General features: G+C 43.7%; 2 protein-coding genes across 7 annotated transcripts in view; both read right to left on the bottom strand.

Annotated features, from left to right (window-relative positions):
• Positions 1–744: 744 nt before the first annotated feature.
• On the bottom strand, positions 745–12,082 carry trim101 (tripartite motif containing 101). 4 transcript variants are annotated; one of them, XM_027288395.1, is made up of 13 exons: positions 11,655–12,081; positions 11,380–11,579; positions 10,218–10,415; positions 7,783–7,964; positions 7,514–7,685; positions 6,534–6,629; positions 6,356–6,433; positions 6,020–6,175; positions 5,875–5,897; positions 5,651–5,775; positions 5,078–5,541; positions 2,820–3,827; positions 745–1,808 (listed from the first exon to the last, which is right to left on the bottom strand). In XM_027288395.1, the coding sequence occupies exons 2-13, from the start codon at positions 11,443–11,445 to the stop codon at positions 1,677–1,679; spliced, it is 2,700 nt and encodes an 899-aa protein (XP_027144196.1). In that variant the 5' UTR covers positions 11,446–11,579; positions 11,655–12,081; the 3' UTR covers positions 745–1,676. The 4 variants fall into 4 exon arrangements, with proteins under 4 accessions (XP_027144196.1, XP_027144197.1, XP_027144198.1 ...); XM_027288397.1 differs by adding an exon at positions 2,357–2,487 and having other exon boundaries at positions 1,680–1,808; positions 11,380–12,080; XM_027288396.1 differs by having other exon boundaries at positions 10,218–10,412; positions 11,380–12,082.
• Positions 12,083–14,035: 1,953 nt separating this feature from the next.
• dnajc5ab (DnaJ (Hsp40) homolog, subfamily C, member 5ab) overlaps positions 14,036–25,558 on the bottom strand; it is a 16,488-nt gene continuing 4,965 nt past the window's right edge. For 2 of the 3 annotated variants that reach the window (XM_027288401.1, XM_027288399.1), the window contains exons 2-5: positions 18,160–18,311; positions 17,863–18,076; positions 17,589–17,760; positions 14,036–17,169 (exon numbers count right to left, since the gene is read on the bottom strand). In XM_027288401.1, the coding sequence (XP_027144202.1) occupies positions 17,072–17,169; positions 17,589–17,760; positions 17,863–18,076; positions 18,160–18,266 (591 nt within the window). In that variant the 5' untranslated portion in view covers positions 18,267–18,311 and the 3' untranslated portion in view covers positions 14,036–17,071. Of the gene's footprint in view, positions 17,170–17,588; positions 17,761–17,862; positions 18,077–18,159; positions 18,312–20,783; positions 20,849–25,558 lie in introns of all 3 variants that reach the window. The other variant, XM_027288400.1, reaches the window with a different exon arrangement.

Here is a 25,558-nt window from a genome sequence, read left to right as displayed (position 1 = left end):
TAGGGGGATGCACACATGAGGAAGCTGGCGTAAGATACATGGAGATGGTGCCTTGCTTATCGCTGCACGTATTAAGAAGTATGCAGAGGCTCCACGGTGGCAATGCATTTGGTAAAAATTTGTAAATACATGCACGCACACCTACCTAAGACGACGATAAATGGACACTGAAGGAAGCTCAAGAGGAACACAGACTTTGTCTCTCTTGATTTTTGGGTTCTGTGACGTGATGCACACCCTTCTATCTGGTCGCCCTGATGAAAAGGACCTTTAAAGCTTTCATGCCTTAAGAGGAAACAAAGCCTGGACTAAGATCCTGCACAATTCACCTCTTGTTATCACAAAGCCGTTGGATGTAGTCCATTTAGTTGCACAGTAGTAGTTGATTTTTTGCATTGTCTTAAATGATAATGGAGTAGTATGGGAAATTGTTGTCTTTTGTTGTTGTTGTTGTTGTCGTCGTCTTTTGACTTCTTTTAACTGTCTTTATTTTTGGCGGGAGGGAAGGGGGTAATTTTTGGAGGAATTATAGTTGGACAGCGAGCATGAGTGACGATGGAAAAATTTAATTTGCACATTTTAGCAAAAGCAATGGTTATGTGTCAACAGTCTACAGATTGGCTTCATGGCTCCGAGTAAACTGATCTGTAGATACACACACACACACACACACACACACACACACACACACACACCTCTAAACACACACATACACACACACCTACAAACACACACACACACACCTCTAAACACACAAACACACACCTCCAAACACACAAACACACTTCAGGTGAGTCAAATCTGATTTATTTCATGTAGACATCAAACAAAACTCACCTGTCATCACTCAAAGTGCTCACACACACTCACACACACTCATAAAAACCTGCTGACTTTCAAAAAATGATGAATCCAAACCACACAGAACCACATGTGACGTCCACAATCAGCAGCTCAAAATGTGTCAGACTGGTCGTCTGGTCCTCCAGTACAATGTGAAAATACTCTAATAGGAAAAACACAGTTACTTCTACTCTACTTCATCATTTACTGCATCTGCTGTTACGACTAAACTGCTGATTAACAACTTGTTCAAGCTACAGCAGCTCATATCCAGGCTGCCTAAAGGCTGTTAAAACCACATTTTAAAATTGAAATAAGTAACATTACCTAACAGCATGAGTTCAAACTTTTAACTACATTTGATGGTAAATGTTTCACAGATTAAATATTGTCAGAATTATCAGATTTTCTCAAATAAAACACTAAAATGCCAGATCTGCTGTTGCAGCTGCCCCTGCCTTGCTACAACAGTGCCAAAGGTCATACTTTCCCTGTTACAACAACTGCTATCATTAGTTGTACCACAACTATTCCAAATCACTGCAGTATTACTACTTACAAACATAAACCTGAAAGTCGTGCAGACCTCCGATGTGAAGGGCAGCAGCTTCCATAAAAACAAAAGAAAAATCTCAGTAGGTTTTTCAAAATAAGAGTCTGTGTGTTTCAGATCCAGAGCAGATCTCTGCCTGTTAAATAAAACAGAGATAGTTGATTAAATGTTTGTAACTCTGGAGCCTGAGTATGTTTTCAGTCTCAGGTCAGGGCTGAGCTGATGAGACGCATCTTTCATCTCCAGCGTCCTCTCCAATCACTCTCTCTCTCTCTCTCTTCTACTTCTTCTTGTGGAGCGGGTTCAGCCAGGAGAAGCAGAAACTGGGTCGACGAGGAGCCTCGCTGGGGGTGAAAGAGGAACATGAGGAGGGAGGACTGGTCTGAGCAGGACTCCCGGTCTCAGTCTCCATCTGGAGCAAAGAGGGACAGCAGACGGCTTTAACAAATATTTATTCTAAAACCTGATTATCAAAGCTCAATAATGTTAAAATAATGTACACAAGTATCATCATGTAGATGTACTTAAAGTGACACAATGATTTGCCGCAAACAAAACTTATCATGCCGCATGAAGCAAAGGGCTGTGATCAGTGATGTTAGTGTTGTAAGAATACAATCAATAAATAATAAACAATAAAAGTTGTTAATAAATAAAGTCAGGTCGTTATAGAGATGATTTGTTACAGAAATTACACAGTTCTACCACAAGATGTCAGCAGAGGAAAGCATAAACATTTCATTTGATGTTGTAGTTTGTCAAATAAAAGTTATTAGTTTCTTTTGTTTTCTTCTTCTTTGAGTATTATGATTAAGTAGTAGCAGACTAGTAGTAAGAGCAGTACTAATAAGAACAGTAGTAGTAGTGTTAGTAAAAAGAAAGACTTGAATACTACACTGTATATTCTCTTGTGTTTCAAAATAAAAGCACTGCCTGTGGAGCCAGCAGGTGTGTGTATACCTGAGCTGTGCAGCAGTGAGGGTGGGGTGTGTCTCCTGTTGGTGTTATGTGCAAATGAAGCAGCCGATGTAAGCCCAAACCCTCTGCAGGATGACCAGGAAGGCCAACAGGTAGAAGAGCAGAGTGACAGCCTGGAGGAAGATGGAGGGACGGACAAGAGAGAGGTGGATGAAGGAAGTGACAGATACAATCGATGAGATGAAATGAGAAAAAGTGGTTGAAGTGAGGAGGCGAAAGGACAGAGATGGAGGGATGATGCTGCAACAAAAAGACTGTAATGTGGAGCAGGAAGGAGGAAGGAAAGAAGACTGTACTCAAGTTGCAAAGTGACTCGAAACAGAAATAACCCAAAAGAAGAGAGAAGAAGAAGGCAATGTGGAGGTGGAGCCACATCAACAGGTGGATGAGGAGCACAATAGCCTGAGTGATGATGATGATGAAGGTAAAACCAGACGACACTGACCTGGAGAGAATCAGAGGAGGTTATTTTCTCTTCAGTTTCTGCAGCACTGTTAAAGTCTTCATGCTGTTCTCTGTTCTCTCCATCCTCCTCTTTACTACCAGCCTCAAACTCTGGGCCTCCACCTGTCTGTATGAAGCTATCTGTGCTCCCCACTCCATGATCTTCTTCATCCAGGGTGCCATTTTTAGGTTCAGAGCTGTTCTCACTCAGAGAAACAGCATCCTTCTCCTTTCTCAGCCTTTCATTCATCATCTCAGCTTCGAAATCTAAAATATCATCATGTTGCTTTCTGACTTCTGAATCATCTGCCCTTCCATGCCTGAGCTCAAAGTTGGCTTTATCCATCTCTGAGTTATCTTTCTCAAGCCCAGAGCGAGTCTCCTCTGGTGGTAAGGATGATGGACTGTCATACTTATCAGAAATGCTGTTCAAACTATCTTCTCCAAGATCAAAACTACCCTCTGCTAGACTGAAACCTTTATCCACAGTCCCTGGTACGCACACCCAGCCCTGCATGTCCTCCTCATCCTCATTTTCCTCCTCCATGATACCAGCTTCTCCTGCTGTCTCCTGCCTTGTCAGTCTTACTTGGGGACTGCCCGGCTCTGCAGGTACCTTGTGGGGTTCATGAAGAAGAGATGAAGGCCGGGGTTGGTTTTCTGACGTTTGAGCATGAAGCTCAGTGGAAAGTGGTAGCTGTTGTGTTCCAGGGGGAGGTTGGGAAGCCAGACTCCACAGAGACTGTGGTTGTATTTGGGTCTCGGCCTCTGGAAGGGGATCCCCAGCTGGTTGTGGTGAACACATCATCTGATCTGTATCATGAACCGTTGGCAGGATCTCTGCAGGGACGGGGCTAACCCTGCGCCAGCTGTTGGGTTTGTACCAGCTGGGGTAAAACGTGGCATCATTTTCCTCCTTCATCTGCATTTCTTCATCCCGAGCATCGTGTTTCTCCTCTGTCTGTGTCGTCCAGTCACCTGCATCACTTTCTGCCTCCCCCCCCTCAGACTAATACGTGAAGGAAGACGGTTAAAAAGGATACGCAGGATCAGATTTTAGCATGTTACAGACCTATTTTTTAAAGCTTACAATTTGTTCTAAGAGTTCTACTCTTAGAAATTGTAAAAGGACTGCTTTTTGGTTTGGCCTCATTTAAGTCAACTCACAGAGACAACATTCTTATCTTTTATTGACTGAAACCAGAGAATTTGGATATTTTATCTTGACTCAAATGACTCAAAGTGATAAACTGAAAAACAGTTGACAACTAAATCAATTAAACGACTAATCGCTCTGCACTTCGAACGGCTCAAAAATTAGAGTGAACAAACAACAACTGGAGTGAATTGAACTGAACAAAACAATTCCAATCAGCAAAGAGTTTCGTGATTCACACTTCAAACATCAGTGCTTCAACATTTGGACATTAGTCCACAGTGCAGAGAGAGAAAACACCAAGTCGTCTGCAAAGAAGTTGAGCCTGAGAACGTTTTTTACAGAAATGCAGCCTCGTACAGCCATACACAATCAAATTTTTCAAAGCAGAATGGCAATTCACAATCTTATACTACCACTGGGGGGTGCCAGAGTCTGAAATCTGATGTCAACATTGTTTTAAAAAGTTTTTCTGCTGATTTGTTCAAAAGCAAAAATGTTAGTCGGCTGCGGGACAGTAATGTTTTTAATGTAATGTTCGGTATCCATGTTTGAGTGTGACTTCATTCGTTTAAAGGCAGATAACTTACTCTCACATGTTCTTGAATGCAGCAACGTGGAGAGATATTAAAAGGTTCCTGCTCGAAGCTGCTGTACCATAGGATACATTTCTTTTAACCAAAAATCTAAGTAATAAAGTCCATAAATTAACTTGTACCTGTCTGTCTCTGTGAGTTGAAGCTGAAGTTTACAGTAAATAAGACCAGAGCCCGTTAAATTGTTAAATGAAAAGAATTTTTTTAGATTTTAGAAAATGTTTTGCAATGTTAAGAATATGTAAATTGTAATTAATCGGCTCAGGGTTCCTTTAAAGTATTTACATGGGAAAGAGAAGAACATCAGCTTTGAGTGTAAGTTCATTTTCACACGTTTAGCAACTGAAACTATCTTCCAATAAACGCTTGTCACCTTGAAATAACCTATAATTAGAACTTACAGACTAACTAGCTGCACAGTCACTTCACGTCACTATGATGTTGAAGTCTGTAAACTTAGTCGACTGTTAGCAGGTCTGATCTGTGAGTCGAGGTGTGATACTGTACCTGTATCGTGCTCATTCCCTCCTCATGTTCACAGATGTTTTCCTCTTTAATGGGAGCTGGAGCTGCACAGCCATCCTCCTCTTTCTTCTCCTCCTCCTTCTTATTTATCTGACCCGATCCTCCATCATTTAAGTCCAGGTTGTTGTCAGTCTCTGGCTGCAGAACTGCCACTGCAGGCCCCTCAGAGTCCATCACCAGACCTGGAGCTGGTGGAACTGGAGCTGGTGTCGGTGCAGATGTTTGTACTGGTGTTACTGGAGCTGGTGTCGGTGCAGATGTTTGTACTGGTGTTACTGGTGGGGGTATCGGTGCTGGGATTGGCTCTTTGACTGGTTCTATAACAGATTCCAGGTTCTGGGTGGAGGTTTCCTGATGGTGTTTTGCTTCTATGATCTGGACAGGCAGCTCATTGGGTTCTTCTGGCTCTTCTTCCACTTCTGGTTCTTCAGGAACGTCTTCCACAACTGCAGGGAGACAAAGCACTTGTTGATATTGACGATGTGTGCTTGCATTGTGCTGCAGAAGTAGAAAGAAATGATAGTTTGCATCATAAATAGTGTTATATCCTCTCACCGCTGAGGAAGTCTACGCTCTTCAGAGCTCTCTCCTGTCTGCTGAAGTTATATCTGTAGTGGCTCAAACTCTCATAACCTGGTTTCAGAGTCTCAGATGGACAGGAGCCGGTCGCTGCTATCACTCTGAGGGGAGGTGGAGAGGTTGAAGTAAGAGGAGTAAAGAATGGATGAAACACAGAAGACGAGGGAATCACATCAACGTCACATCTTGTCAATACTCACTTTGTGATCAGCTCCCTTGAATTCTGAAGAAAGGATGAAGACAGGTGAGAAATACACAGAGATACTTCAGAGGCCGAGGACACGTCAGAAGAATATGAAGGACGGTAACCCGCTGCTCATTTCTTATTGATTTACATCCACCCACCTGAACAAAAGCCGCCATGTCGGGCTCCTCCATGCTGCTCGTCGCTCTCTCCACCAGTTTGGTGTTGGCCTGGACGCTGTCTCCATAGCAACGCACCAGCGCCTGGGCGTGACCCGTCTTCTCTTCCTGCTCGGAGCTGATTCGCTGCGTCATCGCCTTCAAAGTAATGATGTAAAATGATCATAATGAGGTTCAAATATGAGTTTTGTTACTGCCATTATATGCTGCAGAATATGAAATTTACATTGAAATGCAGTTTTTAAATTAAGTTGCTTTATATTTTATGGTTTGGTTTTATCAGGTTCCTCAAAGACAATAAATGAAAAGAAATCTGACCTTTCGTCTCTCCTCCAGGATGGAAAACACTCGATTGAACCTGTCACACACATTCTGCTTCTGGGTCTCACTGTTCTCCTGCACAAAACAATAAAATGTGTCATATATTTCTATACTTCTTCTCAACAAACTCCTGATTCCTCCTGCAGCTTCATATTTAATTTGACAGCAAACACACCTCGATGTTCCTGCAGCTCTCCTCCAGCTCATCGATCAAAGCCTGGACTTTGGTATTCACCGACACCAGAGAACTGATTTCTTCACTCAGCTCATCCTGAAAACAAAATGAACTGATTATTAGTTATTTACAGCCCAATTAAAGGGTTAACATTAATTAACACAACACCTTTGGGACACTAACGAGGGTGAGCTGTGTCATGAAACTGCTCTTTTATTAAGAGTGAATTTTTAATTAATTGGGTTAATTAAGTCTCTTGTTCACTCGTTAAATGTTTAAAACATTGCATTGGTTTCTCTTCAGTGATGCTAAAATGTTGTTTAATTACTGTTGTGTTGATCGCCATGAAGGCAGAAGTATTCTGAAGTTTTACTTCAGTCAAAGTACTAATACCACACTGTGAAAATACTCAGTGTTGAATACAGTTTTGTTCAGGATGTCTTGAAAAGGAAAATAAAGGAAACAAACTGTTCTCTGTGCTGTTACAGGCTGAACTGTAGCTCTGTCAGCTGAGCGAGGATGTAATATAAACTGAGAAACTCGACCCACTCGAGGTTTCTTTTTGGATTTAAGGTCTATGAGTCTGATCCAAAAATAGTTAGGAGCCGCAGCAGGTAAAGAGCAAATGAGTGAGATCGTTCCTGCTCGAAGGCGCTAACTGAAATATGAAACAGCTTTATTAATCAGCATGACATGACACAGGTGTCTTTAATGCATCAGTGATTTTCTTTAAACAAAGTGGTGGGACTGCATGATGCAGACAGTGTGACCTTTAATGCACAATGATAAAAATAAAACTCTTCTCCAGTAAACCTCATTTTCAAATCTGATATATTAATATCTAAATAAAATCAGTGTCTTTGTGCATTAAAGATGTAAACATGTGAAGATAAAGACTGATTTGAAGTACATGACTCTACACACACACACACACACACACACACACACACACACACACACACACACACACACACACACACCTTGTGCTGCTGGTAGATGTCTGTCAGAGGAGCCACCTCACAGGACTGATGAGCCCCGAACACCTTGCAGAGAGAACATGTAGGAACCTGACAGGTGAGACAGTAGATGTTCACCTTCTCGCCCTCGTGGTCTGAACATGTGACCTGAGCGGGAGGTGGAGGAGGGACGGAGCTGGACACAGATAGATGGAGAGAGGAGGAGAGGTCATCAAACAGCTTCAAAATCAAAGTATTTTTCTACATCATCATAGGTGTGCTTGATGTGTCACCTGGTGGCGTTGTTGTTGTTGCTGACTTCCTGTTTGTAGACGTCGATGATGTTCTCCACCAGCAGGTTTCGTTGCAGGCCGTAGACGCCGTGGCGGTCCAGCACCACTTCATGTCTGCAGGACGGGCAGCGAAAACGGCCGCTGTTCACCATCATGGTGGTGCGAGCCTGGAACAAGGAGGGCTGCACACAAAGAGGCATGATTAAAACCTTGTAAATATTAATATAACTGTGCTGGTTTGGGGGTGCTGTCAGCGCTGAGGATGGTTTCTGCTCTTAAACCCTCCAGGACCGACTGTCAACACACAACAGTTGGAGCCGCATGCTGGGATTTTAATAATTAGCCACAGTTTGAGGGTCGGTCACTGGTGGAGAATGTGTAAAATCCTCCAAACGTCTCCCTGGGTGAAGTCAGAGCTGGTTCAGGACGAAAAAACAAGCCTGGAAAGTCCCCTGTTCACCATCCAGCATGTTAACACTGTGAGGATTAACGGGCTGCACACTCATAGACCTCTCTGTGTTTATTCCCCGAGTCTCTAAATGAAGTAAAAATAACACCTGTTGATGTGGGCGACCATGAAATCCAGCTGACAACAGAACATAACAGGAAGCAGACGGAGTTAAGATGAAGATAACTGAGTCAAACTTTAAGAATATTCTTTGGTTCATGCTCGAGCATCAAACTCAGTCACTGAGTTGTCCTCAGTTTTCAGCAAGTCAACAAACTACAGATCCTTTCCTGTTCTAATGGATTCATCCTCTGGAGACTCACTTTGTATCTTCTGCACGTTTTAAAAACTGCAAATCTAAAGAATCAGCCAACAAGTTCAAGAACTGCAAGTTGTGATTTGGGGGAAGATGGATGGTGAAACCATTTAAATACTCTGTCTTTATGCTAAGGTAACCAGACATCAATCCTCTCATTTACTCTTGCATAGAAAACAGCTTACTGAACAAGTTATTTGGGATGATGATGGATAAAGTTAACCAGTGTGTTGGTCCTTCAGACAAAAATAAATGACGGACAGCAACAGAAAACATCAGAAGATCATGAGAGAAAACTTTGCAGAAAACGATTAGAGGATTGAGAGTTGGTTTGGAAAAGAGAAGCAGAGGACAGATGAGCAGAGAGACGGGTGGAAGGTGAGAGGGTTAAAGCGTCCTGAAATAGTGACCTTTAATAAGCTTCAGCTGCTGCTGGGTCTGACTGAGGGATCAGAGAAACACAGAGGACTCAGAGAGAGAGACGGACCAGGGACCAAACAAAACCTCTGAAACCAGCGGTGTCCGGTCCGGCAGGGAGCACGGCAGCTGGTTCGTTACATGACAACCTCTCCATCAGGAAAGTCCATAAAACTGGACCGCATGTTAGATTTGAAAGGTTGGGAAAGAGCAAGGATTGGCTGTTGATCGGTGCATCATGGGATGTCTGGTGGGAATCTTTGTGTGAGTGTGAGGTTGTGTGTGTTTTGCAGGTCACACACACCGATCAGTGTCAAAGGTCATGAACATGAGCATGACGGTGAGGGTGGAGTCTATTAGGTTTCCGTCTCACATACCACACCACGCGCAAACACACACACAAAGACACCCAAACACACATGTGAAGTGTGCATATATGTGTGTGTGTGTGTGTGTGTGTGTGTGTGCATATCAGGTTTGGAAATAGCAGTAAAACTACAGATGTCAGGGTGGTGAAGAGAGCCGGACAACAACAAGTGGGTCTATATTTAAAGAAACACTTAAATGAGGCGGCCTGGTTCTGTTGACCAGTTCAAACCTCACGTGAACATGACGGGCTCTCATGGTCCTCAGAGGATGAACCCTACTGACCTTTCATCCGATTTATGACACTTGCAAAAATGATATTCCTATTGTAAGTACTGATTGCAACCACCACAGAGCTTCTCTCATCGGGCGCTGGACTCGGCCGGTCATGCTTCCCTCAGTCATGCTCTCTGAGCTCGGCCTGCCAGCACATTGTCCTCTACTTTCACTGTGCTCATCAGAGCGACGACCAACAAAGTTTCCTGGCAAAGACGGCGGTGAACACCTGCTCCGTGATGAGGTAACGTATCACGGACACACCGAGTTACACTGCAGTGGTTTGAGGGTTTAGGTACAGTTTGAATGGAGTGCTGGAGTAAATGAATGTAGTTATATTCATAGTTAGAGAGGACAACTGATGAACTCAAGTTCACACCCAAACAACACACACACATGCTGAACAATAGCAGTGAATGTGGGTCATGACAGGTGATTTGTGTGTGTGTGAGCGAACCGGTTAAACATCCACTGGTCCCATTTTAGACCCTGATAATCCACCACACACACACACACACACACACTCACTCATGTGGGCTTTGTTTTAGGAATGTGTGTGTGTGCATGACATAGTGTTCCTGCACATACATGTGCACAGAGACACACACGGACCTGGTAGAGCTCGTTGGCACACTTCCTGCACAGGTTGTGTTGGCAGGGCAGGATGACCACCGGCTTGTTGAAGAGCTCCAGACAGATCGGACAGATCAGCTGTTTCTCCAGGGTTGCCAGCTCTGCTCCCCCGCCGCCCTGCAGGCAACTCAGGTCGGCCGACAGCGACACGGCCGCTCCGCCGAACTTCACCTCCTCCTGTCGACACCAGAGTTCACTGAATGAGTCTGTTTGTTGGACTGTTTGACCGACATCTCACCCAGGCTGACATTTGGTTCATTAAATAATAAAAATCCAAAGTGAGACGTGAAATCTCTGGAAGGAAACTCAGACATCTGAGAGATGATCAGCTGCAGATCCAACAAACAATCCTCAGATTATTTTAAGTTTTTTAACCCTGAACAACCAGTGAAAAAGGAGGATATGTGCAGTCACCAGCTTTGATCCTAAAAACATAATAAATAACCTCATCAATTAACCAATCTGAACTATGATATTATTTCATTTGATGTGTTGTGACGTCTCTTCAGTGGCGGCTAAGACAGATCCAGTATGAGCAGTGACAGTTCACTTCTCCTCATTGTTGCATCTTATTTATAAAGCCTTAAAATCTTTGGTCACTTCCATATTAAACAGTCAAACACTAAAAACTGTTGTTTGCTGCACACACTCGGAACATTTCACAACATACACACATATCCAGAGGTGAATTTAAAACTGTTTTAACTGTGTTGTGTATTTGCACTCTTGACATGATCGAAGGCAAGGGCATGCCCTCAAGATTATTTCGAGTTTTCTAGACATCTTCATATATGAGTATCATGAGTAAAACAACCAGATTTTCTGTATTCAAGGCTTGATTTGACCCAAACTCAAAGATCAGATATTGAAGCTTTCTCAAACACATTTACAGAACAGTGCCTGTTTATATTATCAGAATACTATCACGTGAATCTGTTAAAAACCCCATTAATACCTGTGGTAGATTATTGATATGACTTTCATGAGATATGGTGTAATGAGTGTAAACTAATGTCAGCCTGTAAATGTAAAAATGCTGAAAACCTTTAAAAACATGTTTTGTAGTTGCTGATCGAACACATGCACATTTCAAAATGTGAACAAACAGACATGACACGAACAAAACAACCTGTTTACTCACCTTCCTCTCCATCTGCTGATGGTCGCCGAGTGTTGGGTCTCGTATCAGGTAGTTTCTCTCTGTCATTTAAAACTGAGGGGGCAGTTAGCGTTCCTCCTCACTGTGTCTGAAGTTTCTTTCTGTCTCTACAGTCGATCCACACACTTCACAGAAATCACAGCAGAGCTGAGATCCTGCAACTCTGCAAGAATCCTGCAGGTCTTAATTTTAAAATGTTCACTTATTATTGCAGTACAATGTTTCTGTTGTTTGTTTTTTGTGCAGGTTTCACACACACAGATGATCCAGGACCCGGTAGGCTTGCTTTAAAAGTCAGTGGTTGAAGTTGTGCATGAAGCTGCTGAGTGCACAGACCTCTGTCTGTCTCTGGAAACTCCCTCAGTGAGAACATTAGCTGTCAGCTTTATGTTTGTCTTCAGGGTCTCTTTGAGCATCCGTCAGAATAAAATCCCAGATGTCGACACTGAAAACAGAATCAGAGCTTCAGATCGAGACGCCACACACAGACTTCAAGAGGAAAAAGAAGTTTCAGGTCCGAGAAGAGAAACGAAGCAGGAGCCGGTCTCTGGTCTCCCACTCCTCTTCAGATCCTGTGACACCGAACACCGACACTGAATCCGCCTGGACGGCGTCTCTCCACCTTTTCACCTTTCAGTTCTCGTCCTCCTCTCTCTCTCTCACACACACACAGACACACACAGACACACACACACACACACACACACACCCTCGCTCATGCAACACTAACCCCATTCCACTTTCCCCCTGTTTGTTCGCAGCTTCCTCACCATCCACAGCAAAGTGTGTGTGTGCATTTGGAGAGGGGGGCACTGATTTGAGTTGAAGAGGGTGTTAGGTTTCAGCCTCTGAAATTATCCCAACACACACACACATGCACAAACACACACACACATACACACACACACCATATCAGGCAGTGGCTGGTATGTGGACAGATTAAGACCATGCCACACTGTGCTCTTTCTACTGTTACACACACTCACTGTCCTCTATAAGGAGCCAGCTGTAGCATTTTAATATGGACTGATCAATTACCACATTAATTTAGAGACACTTTGATTAACAGAACTACTGTTACACTAAACTCCACTGGATATTTAATAATTATAAATAACTATACTTAAAACACAAGCAGAACTATGCAGATTTTTCTGTGTTATATGATGAGACAATATCAGGTATATATCGATATACTGATCGAGCTCGGCTTCAAATGTCTTACAGGTGTTTATTCTTTGTTCTCACAGGAGAAGCTGCAAACCAGAGAAACCTGAAATATGAATCAAACATTAATTTAATTAAACCTAATTTTCTGTAATTTCTGCAGCTCTAAAACAAAGTTGTCGTCACGATGAGTCCGACAATCTCTGAATAAAAGACATCGTAAATAATAAACTTCATTTAGCTGCCGTCGTTCTCCTCTTACTATAAATCTTAGTTTTGTCTTGCTCGTCTGCTCTCTTGCACTTTGTAAACAGTTTAAAGTTGTTATATAAATAAAGTTATGACCAAATAACCATTTAATTAATGGTTTATGATACACTTAACCATTTATTCACCTCCAGTATTTTTATCTATTAAAATCATGTTTTTCCAGTTATACACCAGCTTCCATCCGACTGTCCACAGGAGGAGCTGTACTTGTTGACAGATGAATTAACACTTGTCTTACAAACACTTTATAATGTTTTATGAACCGTTCATGATCTACAGTGGTACGTTTCTGTCATGCTTGCTATCAACACAGAATTACATGTTGATTGAGAATGTGACGAGTGCATTAGACAGTATTATATGATTTAGAGCAGAGGTTATTAAAGCAGGAGGTGGACCTCATGAACGGATGTGAAAATAAATATTACAGATATAATAAATAGAAAAAAGAAACTTTTTCCAGAGTCAGAAACTAATAAATAATAATATTTGGTTCTCAAACTGTGAGTACCACTGATGGTACATGAGCTTCCTAAAGTGGTAATATCTGAAATATTTTAAATTAATTAATTAAAAAACAAACTGTTTTTAACATCAGCCTGATACGTCACAGGTAGTGCGTACATACATCCATGATTAGTTATGAACTAAACTGTGATGTGAGACAGTAAGTGGGGGTCACATTAACGTTTGAAAAGTTCTCTGCAATCGTGGAGTGTGGATGTATAGATCAGGAGAACCACTTTTCTACAAAATGATGACAATCAACAATAATTAATCTTCTTAATAGGAATAAACTTGCTGTCTGTGCTTGAACAGGGTCAGTTAGATTTTAATGTCTCCCAAAATAGTGGTATGTGGCGTTTCCACACTTCGTATGAGGTTAGACAAACAGTCTCAGACTCTGAAAACTCAAGGTGACAGTAAAACATTAAATCTGTAAATGTATGCAATAAATTAAAGCTGGAATGTTGATTCTTGTTGGTTTGGTTGGATTTTTTGGGGGACTGGGACTTGTTTTTCCACATTAATTTCATTTAATCTTATAAAATGTATTGTGGCGTTCCACAGGGCAGCTGTCTCGGTCCTCTTCTTTTCCTTTTCTATGCTAATTAGACAAAAGTAAGAACAGTATTTGGGGTCATAAACATAAAACTTTACACTTTTTAAATCAAATGAACTCACAGAAGAGAAGAGAGGCTCCGAAGCAACAGAAACATTTATTTTACAACAGTACATACTTCATTTACCCACACGTCTGCCTGACAGACGCAAACATGACCAGTCCATGCTAAAAACAGAAAACCTTCTACGTCTCTATGTACTGTGCCACTGCGTGTATGTACAAGCAGGTCGGCCGTCTTTTGACACTTCACTGTCAAAAGACGGTTCACATCTAAAATTCTATACATCCCCTTCAACATACTGGCTAGCTGTTAATCAATTATTTAAAAACATAAGAAAAATAAAATAAATAAAATAATGCTTCAATATTATTATCATCATCATCATCTGGTCGCTATATTCACACTTACATCAGTTCTTGTTATTTATGTCTTTGTTTTAGATCTAACATTGGAAGCGTTTAGACTCACGCATTCACTCACTCACTCACTGTTTGTTGCATGTTTGGTCAAAAGGTGAATAAAAAGTGGAGAGGAAGAACGACGGGATCTCAGTGGTTTCAGTGGTCACATGACATGAAGACAAACTGATGAAGTGGTGGTTAAAACAGATCATCAAATCATCTTTAGAATCCTCGAGTGTTCGTGTTCGTACGTGACGGTGATGACTTAAGGATAGGGCTAATTTAGGACTGCAGATTTAAAATGATCGATTGAAAGTGGAGACTTATTCAGCTCATTGCACTTTCTCTTGATATGTATGGATACACAAGTGTTTTTGATTGAGAAATTAAAGAAAGTAGTGTGAATAAATTAGTCGGGTGTTTTTTTTTTTGTTTCCTTTTGTACAAAAAATCAAATCGTCGACACAAACAACCACAGTGTTTCTGTAGTTTCTACTAAAGCAGAGCTACTCATGGTTGACAAATAAAGACGAACTACAAGTGTTATCCTGGAGAATTAGACCCTTTCTAATCGGGTGTGATTGTAAACTGCTCTAGAAAACTGCCGTCACGTGCACAGATAAGACTTTGGATTTGGGTACTGTCCCTTCGTTTAAACATAAATAAGAAAAAACGATGAAAAGCAGCTCTACGGAGACGAACTGAAGATTTCTGACCAACTCAAAGAAATACAGTGACGCAAAATCTAAAACATAAAGTTTACACGACACGTACAGCATCTTTACGTTCTCACGAAACAAAATGAAAACTAAAAACAAAGAAAAAAAATAATCAAGGGGCTCAATCAGTGTGTGTGTGTGTGTGTGTTCATGCCTCTAACTAATAACACTGGACTGGAGAGCTGAGGGACACTGCAATGTGAATCTTCATGTGTGGAGGAGAAAAGAAGGAGAGGAGGACGACAGGAAATCTACAATACGTCGCGTTTAATGTGACTAATTAATGAAAAACTGAGAGACTGAAGCAACATGACTCGTTTTAGACGACATGGTCAGAGTTCAGTCATGGTCACGGGTGCCAACGCTGATTAGGAGTCAGTCCCAGCAGCAGCTGCAGGATTTCCAGCATCTCACAACGTTGTGAAAACGTTTCCGTCTGGTCGATGAACCGTTTCAGGCGGAGCCTCGTATGACGTGCTGACAGCTGCCTGCTACATTTATCATAAAGAACGAGTTCACGGATCTCTGCAGGATTGCAGCCACAGAGAAACTTGGAAAGTGACTTCAGGATAAAAGTCAGAAAACGTTAAGTGAGGCGGCGCGGCACCTGTTGAAGTGTGAGCTGCCCTCCGCATACGGAGAGCTGTTCCCTTCGTGTTGTTCACGAGGGTGTTGAGGACAAATAAACACCCGCCCCCCCGCCTCCGCCTTTAACTGCTGACTGAACATATAGGCTGGATGTCTGACCTCCTTCCAGCGAGCGCCAGGCTGACAGAGGAGCTTCGACAAGTGTTTCCCAGCGAGCTAAAAGGAGACCGTTTGTGTCTCAACTGTCGGTATGAAAATATTGTGAGCTGATGATTTTACCAAGCTCGTTCCTCAGCTTAAACACATTAGACTTTATAGATGTCTGAGTTGAAGAGCTTCGTTCTGATAAACTTTAGGCTGCATGCAGACAGCTCGTGGGGAGACATGAGGAAATTTACATCTCACAGACTGCGGATGAAAAGTAGAATCATCTCCCCAACATTTAGTTTTTAATGGTCACCTAAAAATGTCTTAACTCGTCCTCACGGAGTCAGACAAATCAAAGTTGTTCTACAGTCTGTAGTTTTGGAGTTAACACCTGTGAGGCGCAGAAAACTACAGACAGGACAGGTCGAGGTTTGACCACAAAGACCACGAGCTGGAAGACAGACGTCCTCTAATAAAGTGTGACGAAGCACAAAGAGTTCATCTGTAAAACTAAGCTGACTGTATACTGTCTGGTCTCAGTTTTAGGTGCAGACCTCTTCTCATTTTGTTATTGATGAAAGTGTCTCTGGCTCGTCCTTTTTAGATCATCCCACAGAATGTTTTTGATGTTTTGGGTCAGAAAAACGCCCTGATCGCCCCGTGATGTCACATGATCGCCCCGTGATGTCACATGATCGCCCCGTGATGTCACATGATCGCCCCGTGATGTCACATGATCGCCCCGTGATGTCACATGATCGCCCCGTGATGTCACATGATCGCCCCGTGATGTCACATGATCGCCCCGTGATGTCACATGATCGCCCCGTGATGTCACATGATCGCCCCGTGATGTCACATGATCGCCCCGTGATGTCACATGATCGCCCCGTGATGTCACATGATCGCCCCGTGATGTCACATGATCGCTCATGTCTCGTCTTGTTGCGTCTAATTACTTTGATTTAAAACATTGCGTCTGTTTCGTCTCCTTCACTCGTCCTCCTCCTTCTCTCCTCACAAGGTTTGGTCTGAGCCGTCGAGTTCATGCTGAATGTAGTGTGTGTGTGTGTGTGTGTGTGTGTGTGTGTGTGTGTGTGTGATCTATTCATTAATGCTGAAGATGACGGGAAAATAACAGATGAACTGACATGAAAGGTGTGTGTGTGTGTGTGTGTGCAGTATGTGATTCAGTCCTGTTTGTGGTGGAACTGTTTGTGTGTGTGTGTGTGTGTGTGTGTGTGTGTGTGTGTGTTTAGTATGCTTCGGTCCTGTAGCTTTGGTGGGCATCAGAGGTGAGCTGGGTGGTTTCTGTGGCGGAGGACGGCTGCATCACGATCGGGTCACCGCCATCTGGGGAACACGAACACACACACATTAAAATACAGAAAGTCCACAGTTGTGTGAAGTCATGAGTGTGTCCTGCTGTCTGAACAGTGTGTGTGTATGTGTGTGTGTGTGTGTTCTGCAGGTGTCATCTTATCCTGCAGGTCCAAATTAAGTCAACTAAGAATACACCTCGTGTTTACACGTCGTCGGACACACCGCTATCGTTTTCATGTGAAGTACTTCAACGAGGAGTAATCCTCAAAAAATAGACTCACACGTTGCACTCGCTACGATTTAGAACTTCAGAACCGGTTCAGGTCGGAGCGCGTGCTGGATTCAGTTTGGACAGTTCACGCCTCTGCAGCACTTTAAAGACGTTTCCTTTAGGGATGTAGTTGAATCTATAATAATATTCATAGAGACATGCGTCCCCGTCCCCTCACCTCTCTCCTCAGCGGTCATCTGGGCCTCCAGGTCCTCGGGGGACACGTAGAACTCGGGCTCCTGGTCCATGGGCGGCCGAGGTTTACATTTACCGCAGCAACAGTTACAGCAGCAGCACAGGCAACAGCAGAAATAACAGCCTGTGGACAGGCAGCAGAAGACGAACAGGGCCTGCAGGACGGAGACAGAGAGACATGAAATATTAAAACGACCGGAGCAGAGGTAACGAGCGATGAATCCTGATTACAGCCCGGCCCCGTCTGCCCATCCTACCTTCGCCCACCAGCTCGACAGAACAAAGTAGGTGTTGACGTTCTCCTCTCCGAACTGCTCGGCCACGTACAGGCCCAGCGAGCCGTATTTGTCATAGATGTTCTTCTTGGTGGCGTCGCTCAGGATGGAGTGGGCGTTGTTGATTTCCTTGAACTTGTCCGCCGCCTCTGGATTGTCCGGGTTCTTGTCTGGGTGAAACTTCAACGCCAGTTTCCTGAGAGAGAGAACGGAGGAACCAGAATCTCATTAGACGGTTGATCGCAGGCCTCTGGCTCCCTCTAGTGGTTCACAGCGTACCTGTAACATTTCTTGATGTCCTCTGGCGTGGCGGTCTTGTCGACTCCCAGCACGACGTACAGCGAGTCTCCGGATGTGGAGAGAGATCTCTGCCTCTGCTGCTCCATGGCCTCTCTGTCTGTCTGTCTTCTCTCACTCTCTCAGCCTCTCACCTGTCAGGCAAAAACCAGAAAAGACGACACTCCTGAGCCAAACGTTCACATGAAAACAGCTCGGTTTGATCTTCCTCCTTGTAAGTCACCAAATAACAAGATTGTTCCAATTAATCTACAGAAACATCAACAGATTGGAGGAATTCATTCAGATTCTGAAGAGACTCAGATAACATGGACAGCTTCACACTTCTCCCGCCTTTTCTACGTGAGCAGGAGGTGACTTGTTTATATTCTGCGTCCTGAATGAAGCTCACCTTTCTGCAGGAGACGCACAGGAGGAGGCGGCGAGGAGCGATTAAAGGTGTGTGACCTCACGTCTCTCGTACGTCTGCTGCAGAAACACTGATATAAAAACACACAACACGCAGCCTCACACCTCCAACAAACGTCTGATCTGAGCTGCAGCGTGAGCCGAGGTTCATCAGTGTCTTCTCTCAGCTTTCAGCAGGTTATGTAATCAGTGCGAGGCCGATCTGTGCTTTTATGAATTTAATAAATAACCACAACAAAGTCAGGTTTCTGTTTCTGTGTGCTCTCTCTGCAGCAGCATCAGAGCCGACTGCTGCGTTAGAGATCACCACAGATACGTTTCATAACGATGTTTTATCTGTATTATACACCGTGCATAACGCCGTGTGACAGAGGCCGCTCATCACTGCAGAGATTATACAAGTAGATTTAACAGAAATTCTCTTGTATAAAATTTAACTTAGCCGCCTGAGTATCTTCACATATCGATGTTTATTTGCAATCCACATAAAAATTCCCTGCATCAGCTCTTATATCAGTAATAATGTGAATTATTCCCCTCTAAAAATGTGACAGATCGGACTTAAAAATGCAGAATCAGTCGGGCTCTGGTGTGAAAACATGTTGGTTAAACTGTGATGAAATTCACAGTTTAACCAACGGAAGTGGTGACTGTCACCGTGACGAGGAACTCTCTAAACACACTGCATGACAACACGACAACACACACACACTCTGCAGAGTGAACAGAGTTATTTTAAAGTGTTCAGTGACAGACTGGATTCAAAATAAACTTCTGATCCTGGAGTTAAACAGCAGGAAGACGTTCAGCACACAAACGGGTAACGCCTGCATCTCGTTGAGTTGAAGTTCATGAGTTCACTGAGTGACCTGATGAAAGAGCTGAAGGAGAGTCAACAACAATAAGAGCAGCGTCAGACAGGAAGACGGACGTCATGTGACCATTCCCACGCTGCAGACTTAAAGAGAAGCTGGACGCCGTGTTCACGCCACGCCGTCACCTTCCTGATGAGCAGTCATCACGTGATGACTCAGTTACACGCGTGTTTAAATACTCACACATACGTCACGTCTATTCTGAGGAGACTGAACAAGTTAACAGACAGCATTCTGGGTAATGAAGTCTTCCTGGAAACATCTTAATGACTTAAACTCCATGAGCAAATGTATCCATGGTTACCTGCAGCTGCAGCCTGACATCACAACAACAACAACATCTGAGACACACACACACACACTGAATTTAAAATAAAGTGTGTTGATTGTAATCAGATTACTCCACCTTTAAAGTTCAGTGCTGGATGTTTCATGGTGTGTTTCCCCACAGATTAAACTCCATGATTCATATTTAAATTCAATATTTTGAGTTCAAGGTTCAGCCTTGAGAAGGTTCCTGATAATCCTGGAACACACACACACACACACACATATATATATATATATACATATATAAATAAAAAAGTGACGTCTAAAACTGACCGATGAGATCAGCTGTGTCTGTTTTAGTCAGACTCCATCACTCATACTATAAACAAAGAAGTGTGTGTGTGTGTGTGTGTGTAACTGGAGTAGTGTGTGTGTGGGAGGAGGTTAACTTAAACATACAGGGATAATCTTAAACACACACACACAGGGTGTAAAAAATCATGGGCTTAGAACACGCCATAAACACACACACACACACACACACACACACACACACACACACACACACACACACACACACACACACACACACACACCCTGTTCAGTGGTAAGAAAATAAAAGACGTGTCAAAGCTTTTATTTTGAAAATCAGTCCTCATCTGTGTGTGTCCTCCATTAGTCTAAAGCCCTGCGTGGTGCCAGATGGCGGCTATCGCCATGGCAACCCTACCCCCCCGACAATGACACACACCTGACAACACATCGGTTTAATCCCACCCACCACTGTGCCTCGGATTAACCAATCACAGCGCAGCTTCACCGCCCACCTGACCAGGATTAACCAATGAGGGCGGTCCATCCACACACCAGGGATTATCATGAGACTGTGTGTGTGTGTGTGTGTGTGTGTGTGTGTGTGTGTGTGTCACCACAGAGAGACTTAAACAACGACTCCGTCCATAATGAGATTGAGTCTTTTTGAATGAGCCATTCACGGGAAGAAGCACAAAGAGTTAACGAGGGCGTGTCTTAACGAGACACTTCCACACACACCTGAGCGCCACTGAGCGCGTGCAGCTCGAGCTCAGCCTCAGGTAGTCAGGGAGTTCACGTGAAGTCTGGAAACAGAAGACGATGATCACGAGCGTGATTTAAAATCAACTCTATCAATAATCAATTCATCATTTCAATGAAAAATGTCCAAATTCTCAGATTTCAGCTTCTCACGTGAACATTTTCAGCTTTCTTCTTTCGTCCTCTGTGACAGCAACTGAACGTCTCATCGACTGATCGAGAAAATAATCGACAGATTCATCAGTTCTGAAAATAATTATAAACCGTAATAAACAGGATAAATCTGCAGAACTTCAAGGACGAGCTTCAAATTCTTCATGTTGCCACGTTTACTGCTGTCGTGTTCAGAACAAAGACACAAACATCGGCGCGTGAACTTCAGTCCAGACTTCACTTCGAGGTTGTGTAACCGGGCTCTGTGGTCTCCATGACAAACAGAACCAAACAGAACCAAACACGGAGCCGTCTGTGGACCGACCACGTCCTGAAGTCTGCCTGATCAACAACAGCACAACATGAGGACCCTGAAGGCAGCACAGGAAAGATCAGAAACATGTGGTAAACAAAGACTAACTGCAGGCTGTGTGTGTGTGTGTGTGTGAAGATCTTCAGAAGCTTTGCCAACGAGCCCGAACACACGGCAGAGACTGAAGAAGCTGCAACACACGAGACGCACAGACCAGCGACTAACGATTCCTTTCATTAGCAAATTATCGGTCAGTCGTATTCTCTTGTTTGCTTCAGAGCTCAAGGCCACGTCCTCAAACGTCTTGTTTTTAAATCGACAACCTAAAGATGTTCAGTTTACTGCCACAGACAAAGAAAGGAGGCAGAAAATCTGAAATCTGAGACAGTTATTAAATTAATCAGCCGCTGTTCTGATAATTGATTATTAACTGACTCCACTTAGTCAGGCTCCTCCGGACCCTTGAGCACGATGCTGAACCCTGAAACGCTCCTGATGCTGAGACGCGGGGCTCTATGTACGCCCTATTTATTTTTCAACAGCTCTCAGACTTCCTCTATTTCGATCATCGAAAGTGATGTGACTGAAACTCCATGAAGTGTTGCCGTGTTGCTCAATATCAGGGAGGAGACGTTTGGAGTTTCGGGCCTTGCTTAATACGTGAAGTGACACCACAGAGGAAGAGCGACGTGTCGCTTCCCTTTACTTCAAGTCATCAGCTCTGTCACAAGCTCAGTTCAGAGGTCAGACGGGTGGAGAGACGCATGCCGTGTTTTTCTCTCACTGTGCGGGTTTGTAGAAAATAGGCCAAACAACAAGTGCGTCTAATTTCTAAAGAGGAAGAAGAAAAGCAGAAGATGTTCTGCTGGTGACTCTGCTGATTTATCTGAAGAAAGTTCTTCAAAGTTCAGATAAGTCGCTTCCTCAAAGTGTCATGATCTGAAAGAGACGTCTCACATATCTGTGTCGAAACATCTCAAACCACAATGACGTGTCTGTGAAGCTGATAAACATAAATTCAGCATCAGTCATGATCATAACCACAGCTGTCAAAGCTCGACTCACAGCACGGTGAACGGTCTAAACTCTGGTGGACGAATCTCCTTCCAGAGGTGATCTACCTGTCCAAAGTTCTTAGTGTCCGGTGTTAGAGACTCTTTCAGACGATGTTCAGCTCAGCTCACTCTGTGGTCGGCCTGGTGGACTTGGTTGTGGAAACAAACTGATGCCAAAGTTTTGCCCAACTAAACTAAACGTCTGTTCCTTTAGACAGAGTGGAATGATTTAAATATCATCATGTGAAGAGGCGAGGAGGCTGACTGTCACATCATAATCATCAGTAAACAAAGATGAAGCACAGAGGACAGCAGGGGGCGCTCCTCCGTGCTTTGAACGTCATCCTGAACGCTCTGCAGGTCAGATGTTCAGCACGAGTTCAACCTGAAGTTACCTCGCCAACCCAGAGTTCTGTTTATCCAGTGACGGTTCACTGAGCACAAAGCTCTTTCCCAGCAACACCCACTCACACTCGGTGACACCGTCCACCACAGCCGCTCTTTAAGAAACTGGCAGACGCTCTCTGGTTCTGGCTCAGCTCAGTCAGGTCCACAGTCTGAGATGTGTTCACTTTGTCCAGGTCCTGTTGATGGGCGTCAACCTGCCTCTTTTAACAATCTGTGTCCACGTTATGTAAGAAAACCTTCACACCGTTTCAGGCTGATGAAGGAAGCTGAAGACGAGTTACAACACAACAAACACAGACCCGGTCACAGCTCAGAGCTTTGAGCAGGTCCAAGACAAAGACAGAAATGTCTCCGGAGGAAGTTCAAACTATTGAAGTATCTTTGAATCTCCTGAGCATCACACACAGGCCTGATGACATGCAGCTGCTGTCTCTGTCTCTGTCGACTCTGTCGATCGGCACTCGCTGTCCATTTCTTCCACAACAGACCCGGGCGAGACAACTCACGTCCAATCAGCTGAGTGCACACGGCCGCAGAGAAACTGACTGTACCGACTTCCTGTGTGGACAAAAGATCAGAGTATAACACGCGTTGTACTTCACCAAAACGAAACAGAAAGTGCAGATGAAGCTCAGAGGACGTGTTCAGTCCAGCTCAAGAAGACTGATCATCATCTTTTCATCCTCCGCTCTGGTGCCGTCATCACGGGAACACAACAAACACTCAGAGACACAGAACGTTTGTTTTCTTTGAGATTATTGGATGGTGGATCTTTCTTTGTGCTTCTCCTCCTCCTGTCATCACCTCCTCATTAACGTGTCGCCTCCTCTCTTCGCTGCCTCCTTATTTCCGCCTCGTCATCCTCCCTGTTTCCTCCTCGTTTGGCTGCATTAATATTAAACAGTCATCATGAATTATTGACTCAAACAAACATTCAGACGGTCGGACTGCAACTATCACTTCATCCGTTAGTTAATGAGCTGTCTGTCTGACATCTAATCGATTCATTCACTGCTTCAGCTCATTTAAAGACAGAATACTGAGGTTCAATCTGCTGCATTAGATTATGATGGAAACATTAATGTGCAGCATTTAGTTGCAGACTGCAATCCCCTCGCCTCACCCTCTTCTTACTGTGGCTGCAGAAACGCACGAAAATCTAGAGAGAGATTGTTTCGTTTGTCCATTTTGGCGTCTGTAAAAGTCAGAAAGGTAACGAGTTTACATATTATGAGCTCCTGCATCATCATCTGACCACAGCTCCTGTCTGCCGTTATCACCGTGCCGCTCCTCGTGTCAGCTGCTTCACGATCACGTCGTTTTGATTTCGAGCCTCTCGCTTTGACGCGTTTGCTATTTTTAGAAATCAGACAATGAACTCATCAGATGTGAAAATTAAAGCTGCAGCGTCGAAGGTGTGAAAGCAGAGAAACTGGTAAAGCACAAATCGTATTCACTGTTAGAATAATCTGTTCTGTGTCGTACATGATGGGGAAGTTAAACCTTTGGCTTCGGGACACGTCGCTCTGGATTTTCCTGATATAAAAAATATGAATGCATAACTCTGGAACATGAATCTGTTGCAGCCGTGGTTCTGAAATGAAACAGCTAACAAACTTTATCCTGATCAGGTTACAATGAACCACGAGGCGCTGCTCAATAGATTCTAATGCCACCCTGACAGTAAACACAGCTGCTGTGCATTTGCATGCAGGCTGATTTTTAAAAAGACTTGGTGTTTGTTTGCTCAGGTGAGAGCTCTCAGACGGAGCGGTCACCTGACGCTCGGAGAAACAATCAGAGCTTTATGTGAGAACAGGAACGTCTTCTTTCTGCGCCAGAACACAACGGACACACAGAAAAGTCACAGGAAAGGAAGAAGAAGCAGCCGTGCAGAAAGAAAAGCTTGACTGTCGTGAACGACGCCGTGCAGGTGAACAACACCTGAACACACGGACATGTGACTCACTCAGGAATCTTCATCCTGTAACAAGAGGAGCAGCGTGTCGTGTCGTGGTTTGTCAGGACGCACGAGCTGATGAAGACAAACTACAAGAGACACACACACACACACACACACACACACACACACACACACACACACACACTCCACACAGGGATGCTTCTGATGCAAAAAGGCCAATCCAATTAATTTCTGTCTGTCTGTCTGTCTGTCTCTGTCTGTCTGTCTGTCTGTCTCTTTCTCTGTCTGTCTCTTTCTCTCTCTGTCTGTCTGTCTCTTTCTCTATCTGTCTGTCTCTTTCTCTGTCTGTCTGTCTCTTTCTCTCTCTGTCTGTCTGTCTGTCTCTTTCTCTGTCTGTCTGTCTGTCTGTCTGTCTTTGTGCACTGAGCTTTCTCAATGGACGGACACACACACACACACACACACACACACACACACACACACACACACACACACACACTAACAGTGAAGACCTGGATTCTTCTCTCTGACAAACTGTGAGCAGAGCACTGAGCGGCCTCAGAACAGAGTTCAGTTTGTGTCAGTCTGTGAATGTTGGAATATTTAATGACTGAATAATTAATCAATCACATTTATTGACAGAAAACTGTTTTTATTTAATTGTTTGACAGTTTGAAGACGTCACATGTTATTAGACTGAATCTGAGTGATGATCACTGAGCACGTGTTGAAGCAGCGCTCGCTTCAGGTGATCTGTCAACGTCTGCAGGCCGAGACAATAAAACTTTATTAATATTAACATCACTGAAATCAACTTAAGTCACTCAAGCTGCATTTTTTAAAGTATGTCAAGGCACCATGTGTGACAGCACAGCAGACCTGCTCAGTGATCGTCTGTTCT

Source organism: Larimichthys crocea, chromosome XV, assembly GCF_000972845.2.
Source record: "Larimichthys crocea isolate SSNF chromosome XV, L_crocea_2.0, whole genome shotgun sequence".
In the NCBI taxonomy this organism is placed as follows: Eukaryota; Metazoa; Chordata; class Actinopteri; family Sciaenidae; genus Larimichthys; species Larimichthys crocea.
The sequence above is the reverse complement of the archived record's forward strand: the minus strand, read 5'-3'. Positions and strand labels throughout refer to the sequence as shown.